This window comes from Callithrix jacchus, chromosome 4 (genome assembly GCF_049354715.1).
Source record: "Callithrix jacchus isolate 240 chromosome 4, calJac240_pri, whole genome shotgun sequence".
Classification (NCBI taxonomy): domain Eukaryota; kingdom Metazoa; phylum Chordata; class Mammalia; order Primates; family Cebidae; genus Callithrix; species Callithrix jacchus.
Window position 1 is genome coordinate 63549940 of NC_133505.1, and position 13857 is coordinate 63563796.

The following is a 13857-nucleotide window of genomic DNA, read 5'->3' on the forward strand; positions in this document are numbered from 1 at the left end:
GTGCTTTGTCCGTTTCATGTACGTTGGCAAATTCGTCATTTATTCATAATATTTTTAATGTTTGTAGCATGTTTGTGCCTTCCTCATAACTTTACCCTGGTCACAAACACTTTGTAAGACAGAATAGGTTTTAAGGTGCATCATGTACATGCTATTTCTAATTCTTAACTGTGGTAATATATTTTTCAGGGTATATTTTTGTGTTAAATATGATTATAAAGTTTAGCTATAATTGTGAAATAAAAGCAGGGTGTGTGTATTTTACTTAATTCTCCTCAATGTCTGCTTAATTAAAATCTATAAGGTTTACAATACTGTAGTTTTAGGGATGTATTAAGTATTATTAATGAATAGTTTCTGGAACTCAGTAATGTCAGTTATTCCTCTTGATTTTATACTGACTTGCTCTGGATTCTCAGTGTCTCTAGACAGCATATCGATGGAGAAATTCAGGTGTCCTTAAAAAGAGTGCAGGATTCAGCATCTTCTATCTTTATTTAGGTCATCATTTTAAAAGGGCATCACTACATTTTATTTTTCCTGATTTCAGGAACCATAACTATGCTCCCCACAGCTGTTTTTTCTTTATGAGAACGGTTGTTTTCTTTGTTGTTGTTGTTCTGTTTTTGTTTTTTGAGATAGAGTTTTGCTCTTGTTGCCCAGGCTAGAGTGCAATGATGAGATCTGAGCTCTCACCGCAACCTCCTCCTCCTGGCTTCAAGCAATTCTCCTGCCTCAGTCTCCTGAGTAACTGGGATTACGGGCATGTACTACCATGCTTGATTAAATTGTATTTTTAGTAGAGATTGGGTTTCTTCATATTGGTCAGGCTGGTCTCAAATTCCCGACCTCAGGTGATCAAGAACTGTTTCTAATGGTTGCATAAGTCATCAGACACAAAATGTTGATTCTCTCCCTCAGGGGAATAGTCAGTGATATAATCATCAAAGTTTAATTTATCTCTCAGAAAACATTTAGAAAACGGTTCCAGATCATTTAGCAGACACATATCGGCTTTTCTTTATAGAAGTATTCTGGAACTTTCAAACATTCATTGCTGGAGTTGTTTTTAAAAAATTCTATTTAAAATGAAAGTCACAGAAGAGAAAATTTCTATCTCTCTCCAACCAATGGATTAAAAGATTGAGTTGAATCACTACTATGTGAAAAGGGTTGTCTACATAAGAAGACATGCAGAGCAAGAAGACAAATAATTTATCAGATATTTTCCATTCAAGGGCAGGTTTCTGTTAACATCATTTGCCTCTTCAAGAGAGAATATGGTCAAAGGAAATGCCATATTAATTTATCTGTGTGAACATCTATGTAAAATTCTGTTCTCAAATTAAAGATTATTAAACAGACTTTGATCTTGTGTAAAAAGCAACAAAATCTATCCAACATCTATTCAGAAAGACCACAAGGAGGGACACATTGTTCAGTACTGGTTTGCAGCACAGAGACAACAAGCAGAAGCTGAATAATCTCAAGAGAACGAAGGTGGCCTTATCTTGTGCTTGTTGACGTATTTTCCTCTTTAAAAAATTATGCATGCTGAATTTTATTGTTGTGTTCATTAAACCATATCAATCTTCATGAGCTCACAATTAAGAAAATATTGTATTTGGAGGGACTCCCTGCTATTATCAAATAACTTTGAAAAGAAATGGAAAAGTACAAGTTGTGTAAATATTCTTACAAATTCCAGCTATTTAAAATAATGCAAAACCACAAAAATCCTCAATGGATTTTGTGCATTAAGGGATAGACCACAAAATTTGTTTCAAACAATTTTATAACTACAAATAGTGAACAAGAGAGAATATTTGATTTTATATACATATATATATACACACACACACAACCCACACATATATATATTTATATATATATGAATATATGAACATATATATGCACATATATGTGTACATATACGTATATGTATATATATACGTGTATGTATATATATGTATATCCTATATATATGAATATATATATGTATATCCTTTCATTAAAAGGTTTGCTTTGTCTGAACTTGAGAAGCAGAAAATCTGAAAGCTATGGGTAGTTAAGTCCTATCTCTCTGTCTGGCAGCAGAGGGCAGCATTGATGCGTGAAAAAAAATCCATAAAGGTTGCTCGATGTTAGTTGCTGGGTTTTCCTTTGCTTTAAACTTTAGTATCAGAGCTGAACAAAAATTCCTAATAAGATAATATGGCTGTCATCCCTTTCATTCTCCTTTCCTAGGCTTTTATCTTTTTACAGGGAAATATCTTTTCCATTTACAGCTTTCTTTAGACAGTGACAAAATTTTGATGTTTCAACTTTTTTTCCGCCCAAACTACTATTTGGCATTCGACTGAATTAATGCCAAGCACATACTAAGCTCAGCAAATGTTCTGGAGAAGCAGAGGCTCAAAGCTCCCAGACCTCAGGCGTCTGGAAACCTTTCCTGACTGTGTTTTCTAATTACTTCCCCAAAGTGGAACTTTCCTAAGTCAAATTGCAATATGGGTCTGTCTCTTCTCCTTACAGATCCCTGGAACATCATCTGTAGTTCAGAGAAAATGGAAGCCCCTGCAGCGTGTTTCACAGTGTCGAGGGCCAGGACAGCCGACCAAGTCCCGGATAAGCGCTGTGGCCGCTGAAATAAAGCAGATCCGAGCCAGAAGGAAAACAGCCCGGATGCTGATGGTTGTGCTTTTGGTATTTGCAATTTGCTATCTACCAATTAGCATCCTCAATATGCTAAAGAGGTAAAACGTATCTGTTATTTGAAAATGAAATAGCCTGCCATTTCTTGGTTCTTAATTAACTTTTTTTTTTAATACGAGCCAGAGAAAAATCTAAACTTTCTGCCTAGATACCTTGCCAGGCCAGAAGACTCAGTTATGTTGTTGCCAGTAGGTACGGCGAACAGCCTTTAAGAGTGCTCAGACATGTGCTCTTGTCCATGCGTATTCTCGGTTGCATGGCAGACACAAAACAGGTGTTTCTCCAATCTCTTCAAGGTAGTTGCTAAACCTTGGATGCAGACAAAGTTCTAATGCATAGCATCTCATTTACAGCTTGTAGCTCTTTCTTGATGAGAGCAAATGGGTTTTCTAAAATTTCTTTTTCGAAAACATAGCCCCTTGTGAGAGAATTCTATCTTAAGGATAGAAAAAAGTAAGAATCTTTTGTTAGTATTTGAATTATACTTAGAAGTGCATTGGTGAGCACTTGAAAAAAAAAGCAGTCAAGACAGATGTGTATGTCGAATGTCTAAACAGAAAGAAAGAAAATTAATTTCCTGAAGTCACTGAATCACCTCAGAACAAGTATTAATAAAAATCATTTAGAGAGAGTATGTTATTTGTTACACTGCAGGCACAACTATTAAGTTTAAGAAACTGACCAATGCCATGAACAGCAGATACAGAAGCAGTGGTAAACTTCATGACCAGCCAACTTTATTGGGAATTATCAAAACCGTTGCACATAGACTGGTCCCAAGGCAATACCAATTCTGTTTATAACAGGCTTCTAACTTAAGCTAGAATTGCTCCTCTCCCTTTTCCCTGATTCGGGGTCAGTATCATATTCCCCACAGCTGGGAATTCTGGAGAGACGGAGCATTGGCTGCAGTGAGAAGAAAGGCGCTATAACCGGCTGCAAAGAGTTCGCATTCTCTTTGGCCCCTGTTTTTGATTGTTTAATGGCTTTTTCAATGAAGAAGAAATGGAAAATAAAATTTTCTTCAGTAATACTATTTCCTATAGTCCCAGCCTTAAAGGTACATAATTTTTGTGGCCTGGAGCCTTGAGATATATGCTGGCTCACCAGAAAACAGAAAGTATTTTGCCCTTCATATCTTTTCATCCTTTGCCTCTTTTTTTTTTTTCTCGCAGAAATTTAATACAAATTTATTATGGCCACTTGCTAGATAGTGTCTTCTGCTTCTAAGAACTTTATAAACATGTTATGTTACTGGATGGGTTTTCGTCTTTCTCTTTTTAACCTTCTTTCTCTTTTAGTCAGTCTAAATTCATTGAATTTACCTCTCTCTGGGTTGTGTATTCGGATTCCTGTATCTCAGAACTTGCTCCTTTTTATTTCCAAATGCTTTTTTGGTCAGTAATATTTGTCTTATTCTTCTGACTGAAATCCCTTCCTTTCCAAGAAAAACAAATAACTTTCAAAGGAGCGAGGCCATGTTAAATTTAAAATATTTCAAGTTTTGGGGCATCTTCCTCTTTTCTACAACAGAAAAACTTTTGAAAAAAAAAAAAAAACTTGAAATTGTTTTTTTTGTTACCACACAAATTTTTCTTTCAAATGTTTGTATCTTTCTTTGTCCTTGCATGTTAAATTTGATTTTTCTTTCTCCCACAAAAACCATTCCTAGCTTCTTCTCCTTAAAACTTAACTTTTTGCCAGATTAGTCAAAACTAGTTTCTTTATAGCAGTTCAGCTTTGTCCAGGATTTCAAAGATATTTTGAGGTGAAGAGTGATAACATAAAGAGTGATAACACGTGTCTTTTGTTCATATTGTTTCACTCTATATAGTATTTCTGTAAAAGGCTAGTACTCTTTAGAGCATCACCTTATATCATACGTGCATTTTTATCATGCTTTCTTATTGTAAAATACACACACACACACACACACACACACACACACACACACAAATGGGGCACACATTGCACTATCAAAGACGGAGACTTTAGCAGGAAAAATATATCATCTTTGGCCTTTAATCTTACTGAGTAGCTGTAAGTGATCTGTTGTAGGTTAGTGATTAGAATTTGATAGATGGGATATTTCTAAGTATGGATAAATTTTTTATATAGTCTTTAAGGCTAGCATAATAAAATATTTTTACGGTTTAAAATACGTGAATAATTAACACTCTTAATTTTTAAAAAATTACCAAATTTCTCCCTATTGAGAACTGTTTCTTCTCTGAGTAGTAAGGAGTCCCAGAAGGCAAGTTTCAGATAGTCCAGGATGATTGGAGTTGAAGGCATATGATACTTTGATCAATACATAAATGAAAGTAGGAAGAAGTATTTAAAGACTGTCATTTAGAAGTGATTTTCAAATGATACACATAATGGAATATTAATAAAACATAACTCAATTGTGTTTAGAAAATGAAATAAAGAAGATATAAATTCAACTTCTGTATTCTTATTCACAGGAAATACCATGTCTGCTATTTTTGGGGAGGGAGAGAACCTTCTCTGACCTGGCTTGGCTTTTGATTTATTAATTGCGCCGTGGAGGTTCTGTTCAGGCACTGAATTTATTCTAAACCAATTATGGGTTCAGAAACCAATCTGTGGTCAATGCCTGCAACAGAGGAGGACAGGGGTCAGACCAACCTCTACTAATAGCCTTGTTTGCCTTTGAATTCAATTATTTTATTAAAAGGTACTTTTCTGTTGTATTTACCTACAGAGTATTTGGGATGTTTAACCATGTCGAAGACAGAGAGACTGTGTATGCCTTGTTTACCTTTGCACACTGGCTTGTGTATGCCAATAGTGCTGCGAATCCAATTATTTATAATTTCCTCAGTGGTGAGTTTCAGCTGTTTCTTCTATAAGCGACAGTTCTAACCAAGGATGAGGAATCAATGACCACTCTTCAATTATATGAAGAGTGTATTTGCTATTCAAGATATTTTTCCCCTTACCTGATTTGTCTTGAGCATGTTCCTTTTTGAAGTAAAAATATTTGTTACTGAACTCACCAGAGAAAATAAACTAAGTGATTTTTTCCATGTAAAACTTATAAGAAACGTTATAAATAGAAGAAAAGTAAACATTCTGAGATATTGGTAACACAAAATCTTACATGACATACTTTAAACTCATGATCTGTAAAAGTATAAAATACTTTGTTCTGTTATGCTTTGCTATATTATTCCTTTTCCAAAATATGTAGCCTAACTGAGACAGAATTGAGACCTATTCACTTTTAGATATTTTGCTATATTTACATTTCTCTTGTGAGTATCATCTCTTGGATTTATCTCAATATTTCCCACTGACTACTCCTAGATAATGCATAAGTTAAGTAACATAAACTTACATATATCTGTAACTTATACAATTTATGTCTGTTTATGAAATTAAGATAATTATAAAATTCACTTGCATCACTATTGTTTTATTCACATTTTGCCTTACTGACTTTTGGAATTATGTTTTAATTAGCTACATCTTTACATTACCTTAATCTCCAACTCGTTCACTATTTCTTTGTTATTTCTATTTTCAAATATATGATAATTTTATGTGGAAGAGTAGAAATTCATTCTGTGGTGTATTTATCAAATCACATGCATCTTCCAACTTTATCTTTGGCTTTCTGATTGCCTAGGTTGAAAAAGAAAGGCAACCAATTAAGTTGCTGAGAAATAAAAAATCTAGCACAATGTCTAAAGCTCTGAACCTCACACTAAGCTGGTAAAGGCTATGAGGACGTTATAATGAGAAGTGTTTGAAGCAGAAGTCACAGGACGATGACAAAGTCAAAGGAAGAGAGGATAAGAGTGAACTAGAGGAGGCAGAATCACTGACAACGTGTTAATGTGGCTGCTATCGTGCTGGGCCCAAGAACATTCTTCTCATTTAATCACTAATAACTCCGTGGGTAACTGAGGATAAAAGAGAAGAAACGATGATTCCTAATAATGCCATTCACAGTAATAAACATGATTGATTCATTCTCATAGTTCTCCAATATTTCCCATGTAATTTGAAGACAAGGAATACCTTCTACAGTATTTTTCCCTCTTCACTTTTTGTTCTTTCTTATATAGATTATAAAACTGGTAGTTTTCTAGATATCTGAGTATACTTTTTTCTAGATATTTTATAGATTTAATTGTTTTGGTATTAGTTATTTAGAGTAAAACACAGGGATAGTTTTTGTATGGTTTTGGCTTTATATGACATGTTTCATTGTGTTTACTTATTAAATATCTCTACGTATTCTTCTACTGATGATCACTTCCATTATAGTTATGTAGATAAAACATACCAATATGTGTAAATGTATGAGGTTTGAGTATAAAAGAATGAAACAAACTCTAAGCACCATACATGAAAGTCAGCCTTATTATTTTATGGAAATACTTCATTGTTTCGAGTCTACCAAGCTTCCAATAAACTCAATTTTCTTTTTCTATTTTCCCCATATTTGCAAAATAGTACACCTCATTGTTAGTTTGGCTCAAGGGAGCAACTCAGTTGTACCCAATTCATGATTTGTCAAAGGATTTATGCATAATTTCTTTTCCTTTCATTCTCTCTGGTTTGCCAGGAAAATTTCGAGAGGAATTTAAAGCTGCGTTTTCTTGCTGTAGCCTTGGAGTTCACCATCGCCAGGAGGATCAGCTCACCAGGGCAAGAACGAGCACAGAGAGCCGGAAGTCTTTGACCACTCAGATCAGCAACTTTGATAACATATCAAAACTTTCTGAGCAAGTTGTGCTCACTAACATAAGCACACTCCCAACAGCCAATGGAGCAAGACCACTTCAACACTGGTAGAATATTTATTTATATGACAAGGATACTTGAGTAAAACTATCCTTTTTAAAATCACTGGGAACAGAAATTTTATTATCCTACTGATGTGAAGCAAAATTACTTGAGAATTCTTTCTTTTTTTTTTTTTAATCTGTTGCTTTTTGGAGATTAAAAAAAAAAGTCAGTGTAAAATTATCTCTAAACTTTTGATTGAAGTAGGTTAGAAGTTTAACCTTCAACTGAACTTATTTGAGACAATTTCACTTTTAGTTTCATGTATTAGAATGTGTGTCAATTAAATGTTTAAACATTTCTAACTCTTCTTATAATCCCTTATTATTTTAATCTCTCATATTTAAATTGGTTCCTAAAAATTGCCAAAATCTATCCAATGATTTTTTTGCTACTAAAAGAAGTAGCAATTACTAATTCTGAATTAATAATAGACATATGTTAGTTGACTTAATAGTTTTTTTTGAAAAATCACAAGACTGTTGTTATAATGTGATATCTAAGAAAATATTTATATATAAAATAGCATATTGTATTAGGTAATTCAAAAATTATCTTTCAAAACTACATACTCATTTACACAATTTTCTCAGGTTTGTAAATTGACCATTACTAAGATTTCTTGTCTCAACATATGGCCAGTAAGACTCTATTACAGTAAAAGTTTTAACATAATTTTCATCTATAAGGAAAGACTTTAACACTTAAGAATAAGCTAAATCACACCATTATGTTCTTTTAACAACAACAAAGAAATGCCATAGTCAACCTTGCTGGATCAAATTAAAAATGCACCACTGTGCTAGGTGCTAGGAAATGAGGTGGGATAGATGCAAACTTGCTTTTGAAAGAGCTGCAGTCTAATGAGGGAGACATGTGGACAGAATGCAAGGCAGCAAAAATCTGGGGGACAATTCTTGGTCATGGCAGACCAGTGAAGCTACCAAGGACAGTGGTCTTCACCAGAAAGTTTGTAACACAGTTGCACTTTTTTTTCAATTTAATTACAGTGACAGTTGATGTCAGTGGATTCCATCTGGGCCTGGGGCTGAGTACCAGGTGTTTAAAGAAGAGAGGGGCTTGCTCATAACTCACACATAAATGAATAGACTATTGTATATTTTGTAGAAAATATGAGATCTAGGAGTCAAAGCACTGAATATTCAAATTTTTTCCCTGAAAAATTCTTCAGACTTGAATATTACCTGAAAACTAAAAGTAAGATGAGTGTTTATGAAAGATTATTTTCACCTCATATTATGGTAACAGGTGTTCTGATTGTCTTGAAACAAAAGATATGGAGGACAGTATAAAAATATTTTATAGAAAATTTTTGTTATTTTCTTATTTTGTCACTACTCTCAGAGAAAAGTAATACAACCTAATTATCCACAATTTGTTTTCAAATCTTGGAATTTGGGATTCTGTTACCTTGTGCCTTTTATGACTCGAAGCAAAAACTATCTTCTTATACAAGGTTTATTGAGATCATGTTGTAAAATATCAGCACTATATCAGTGAAAGCAAAGTTTTTAACTCTCTCCTTTCTCCCCTTTGTATATTTCAGAACTTCTTTTCTTATTCATGCTGCATGAAGGGAGAGTTGTAATTTTCAGCTTGTGATGACAGCACTTTAAATAGTGTGAGGATAACTTCAAATAACATTGATAATATGCCTTAATAGCCAAGTAATAGCTCAGAGGAAGAGTAACGTCCTTAGACCCAAAAACACTTACTTAGAATTTAAGAGAGAAGGGAGAGAGATTGGGAGGAAACGGGGAGAGAAAGGAAAAGACTTACTAAGAGAGCAGTAGTTACGTAAGAGATGGGAAGTCAGAATTCCTTTGCTCTAAATCAGTGATTCTCAAAAATGTGGCTTCTATACCATCAGCATCAGCATTATCTGGGAACTTACTGGACATGCAAGTTTCTACCCTATTCCACACCTACTTAACCAGAAACATTAGGGGTGATAGTCCAGAAGCTGTGTGTAACAACCCCTATAGGTGATTCTGAAACTCTTTATGATTTGAGATTCACTTCTTTAAATGATACCACCTGACATCAGTTTATTAGCCTGTGTGAAATAAAGTCTTTTACTTGCACGGGTGTCTATCTACAACAGAAGCCACCGTCATCGCTACCGTCAATGTGGCTGGATGTCTGAAGAAAACAACTAAGTATCAGTGTTGATTCTCACTCTTGTCATCTTATTAGAAAAATGACAGTCTACAAAACAATTGCTACTGTGTTATAAGTGCAGTATGAAAGAAGACTGGTTTTAAGGCACTTGTGTGCTTTTGTCCACCTGGATGACTTGAATTTTTAAAAGTTTCAAATCCCTGTCTTATTTAAACTTACTGAAGTGTTTTGCAGAAACAGATAGTTTCTCAGAATGATCATTGCCTGGAAGGAGAAATAAAATAAAACCAGTACTTAAAAGAAACTCTGGGAATGTAGTAGACTATGTACATAGCACTCAACATGTGAATCCAGGAATCCTTCTAAAGGGTCTAGAGTTAGTATGATTACCTTAACAGGACAAATCATAAAGAACAGGTGTTCCCCAAACCTGCCAATCTTATGAAACAAAGAGGCAACTATTTACCTCATTATTTGCTAATGATACGAATGCAAAGACATCTTTTGAAAGAAATATGTTGGAACTGTTTTATGCTATACCTTGAATGTGCATCTCTCTCTCTCTCTCTCTTTTTTTTTTTGCTATATTTCAAAGATTTAAGTTGTCAATGTCATTGAGCTATTTTTATCAATAGGAATGACATAATTTTATCTAACACCAAATCCATTTTAACTTGTTATTTCTGAATTTCTACAAAACCACAAAAACCTTAATACTTGAATATTTAGTCTTGGCTAAAGATTACTCCTAGTTTGTGAGGAAATTTACTTCTAAATTTCCAAAGCGTGGAGAATGTATTGGCCATTAAACACCTGTTATAAATTACTGATGAGTTAATTGCAAGTGGCAGATACAATGACCTTGAATATCACTCCCAGTACGCATTGGTTTAATGAAGATTAAGGTAAATATGTTTATAAAATTTGTCAGGCTATGCTTAAACCTGAAATATCAGAATGGCAAAAAATCCCAAAGCTGTTTATGGACCCAAATTGTGAGGAGGGCTATTATTATTTTAATACTAATGTAATAATAGAATGCACTTAATGTAAATTGTAATAACAACTGCATTTCAAAAAAGAAGTCTTGCTAGTCATTACAATTTAGAAAGCTTTTCAGTGTCAGTTTTACAACAAATGCCTTTTCTACTTCCTACAAGTCACAACTCAAAAAAAAGTAAATTCCATAAAGTTTTAATTAATTAGTTTTCAAATTGCATGAAGCCAAAAAAAATAGGTTTTTCTAGAGACAATATATCAATGGAGAGAATATTGTAAAAATCTACTCTATTATCTTATGTACCACCTGAAATAAAGTACAAAGGCATGAAAAACACTAATTTCCCAAAGTTCAAAGAGAATTGTTTTCTATACAACTACTGCTACTAACAAGGGGTAAAAACCCCCTCCACTTGCCACGTATTTCTAGTCTCTTAAGTTTTCTTTATACTCTTTGGAGTTAAATGTCTTTTATGTTTTTCATGAAATGTATTTCTATAATTGTTGTATCCCATGTGTGTAATATTTGTCAGTTGTTTAACAATTATCTTATATCTTGAAATTCTTTATGCCTGATTGTACTGTGTCTTCATGAAGAAATTTCTTATCAAACCCGATGTGATTACACACTTACTGCTGTAAAGGATGTGCATTATGTAGTTTTTAAGTAAAAACCATATTGAGAATTCTATAATCACATTCACACTGCCCCTTCTATTGTATGAAAAATCTTGTTGTTGTTGATTAGATAAGTTGGATATTCACTCATAGTTAATGTCAAATCTTTGCAGTTAAGGATTGAATTAAGCCCTCTGGTGCAGTACCTAATGATCAAAACATTTTTTCCAATAAGTTTATATAACCATGGATAATCATGATATAAAAGGTTTCTAATGTTGTTTTTGAGAGCAGGTACTATAACAAAGAAGGTTATCACTGGTACAGAAATATTTCATAAAAGTTGTGAAAAGCAGAAACATAGAGCATTAAATTCTGGAACTTTGATCTGAGTTGAGAGATTTAGTCTACATTGACTGAGACAAAATCATGACCTCATGATTTTCAGTTTATTATCAGACTAGTAAGTCACATTTACATAATTAATTGTTTTCTGGGCCATTTTGTGTAAGGCATTTAGGATTATTTCATGTTCACTGATAAATTTTAAAATGTGCATTTTCTGCCTTTCAAATTTTATCTAAATCTGAGAAATTCCAGAATCAGATACTTAGGATATTAATTTAAAAATCAATTTTTATTCAGTACTGTTTATTCTAACTTTTATAAAAAATGAAGCCAAAGTAACCCATCAAGGTAAATACTTGACTCCTAGAAAATGTGATTTCAATAGGGGTCTCAAGCGTGAGTGAAACTTTTCCTGGTGAAATTACAAGAAAACCATGTTATTCAGTGGTAAGAATGTTTTGCTCTAAGTAATCCATTAGCACAGACTAGCTACTTGACCACTCTTCCTTCTGGAGCCAGCCCTGAAGAGTGGTCAGAGCATCTTCATTTTTACCGAGCCAATGGCCATGTGTGAGAAGATAGGTAGCAAAATTCTGGAAGCACCTATCTGGTCTTGCTCTCCTTTCACTGTTTTTTCACTCTCCACCTGGAATGCTCACCCCCAGTTCACTATCAAGCTAAATATCAGCAGACCCCCTCCACAGCCTGCCTTGCCCTGCAGAACTCCTGGTCCTTCCTTTAGCCCAACCTCATCCAGTTGCCTGGCTTGTGTTGTCTCCTGAGATGAACAAATGACAAGTAGCTAAACTGAGAACAAATGAAGCAGAGCTGACAAAAGAAGTAAAACATTTACTTTTTTATATTAAAAAAAAAAATTATATCGCCAGGCGCCAGGCTGGAGTGCAGTGTCGCGATCTCGGTTCACTGCAACCTCTGCCTCCTAGGTTCAAGCAATTCTCCTGCCTCAACTTCCAAAGTAGCTGGGACTACAGGCACGCGCCACCATGCCCAGCTAATTTTTGTATTTTTAGTGGAAACGGGGTTTCACCATGTTGAGCAGGATGGTCTCGATCTTGACTTCGCTATCTGCCCTCCTTGGCTTCCCAATGTATTTTTTAAAGAAAGCCATTCATTTTCTTCCCAAAATATTTATGTTTATAAGTGGTCTTCTGAATCTGTGTCAACTCTCTTTCCAAGCCCTAGCTAAGCTGCTTGTTTCGAGCTGGAAGGGATCCTAGTTTTGAGAATCTTATTATGTTAAGGCCATGGCAGGTTAGTGGGGAGATATGTCTGAGGAGGTACCGCTTGTCACACCTTCAGAAACAAAACAGCAATTGCATTACTTTTCAAGGCCCAGGTCCTGAGCAATAGCAAAACGATAACAATTTTTTTTTAAAAAACAGTTATTAGGTGATCAATTTCTAATTAATTTCAAAATAAGGTAATATTTTAATCACCGAGGAAGGATGGTACAAACAAAATGTTTGTGGAACTGGAAAATCCTCAACCGTGCATAGCAATATGAAGCTTACCTAACTTATAGATGAGATAATGAGAACATCTTCAGTAAAGAAGCGGTGTTCTTTTTCACAGGGGCACAGATTTAAAAGCTTTGTTTATCTGGTTTTGGTAGACTGAGTGAAAGACTTGCCTATAAAGCTGAGTCTAGATCATATAGCATGTTCATTATAAAGTGGAAAAATTGCAATTTTAGAGTATCGTCAGTACATCCAAAAAGTTTTACAGTATTTCTAAATCCAATGTCTATGTATGTCTCTCCATATGCAACACTCACTTAATCAGTCCGAATAGATTCCACAATGTAGATTAGTTTCATATCCCAACTCTTTAATGTCTCTTCTTCATTTAATTTACCCTTTGGTGTCTAGTTCTCCTCACTCTGTTACAAATATCCAAGTCCTATATTTCTGCTTTTCTAGAGAGCTTTTTCCCTTAAGAATATATTTTTCTTTTTCTTTCATTCTCTGTGTTTTTGTTTGCTTTTAACAGTCATATGGTTATGACAATTTGAGACAAGTGAAAAGGAGAGATCTGTAAGCTGCCTATCTCCTTCAAAATTTGTTGCCAGTAATCCTTAGGAACAAAGTTTCTTGATGCCAAAGATATTCTCATTAGTATTGCTGCCTGTTGTTTCATTGGTTCCCTAGAACAATGCCTGTCACATAAAAGTTATTTGATATTTATCTCTTCAAT

General features: G+C 34.3%; 1 protein-coding gene across 4 annotated transcripts in view; it reads left to right on the forward strand.

Moving 5' to 3' along the window:
- The window catches only part of HCRTR2 (hypocretin receptor 2), a 110253-nt gene extending 98877 nt beyond the window's left edge, over positions 1 to 11376 (forward strand). For 2 of the 4 annotated variants that reach the window (XM_054254128.2, XM_035295937.3), the window contains exons 5-7: positions 2536 to 2756; positions 5444 to 5565; positions 7316 to 11376. In XM_054254128.2, coding sequence (XP_054110103.1) covers positions 2536 to 2756; positions 5444 to 5565; positions 7316 to 7545 — 573 coding nt within the window. In that variant the 3' untranslated portion in view covers positions 7546 to 11376. The remainder of the gene's footprint in view (positions 1 to 2535; positions 2757 to 5443; positions 5566 to 7315) is intronic. The other 2 variants (XM_035295939.3, XM_078370704.1) reach the window with 2 other exon arrangements.
- Positions 11377 to 13857: the final 2481 nt, after the last annotated feature.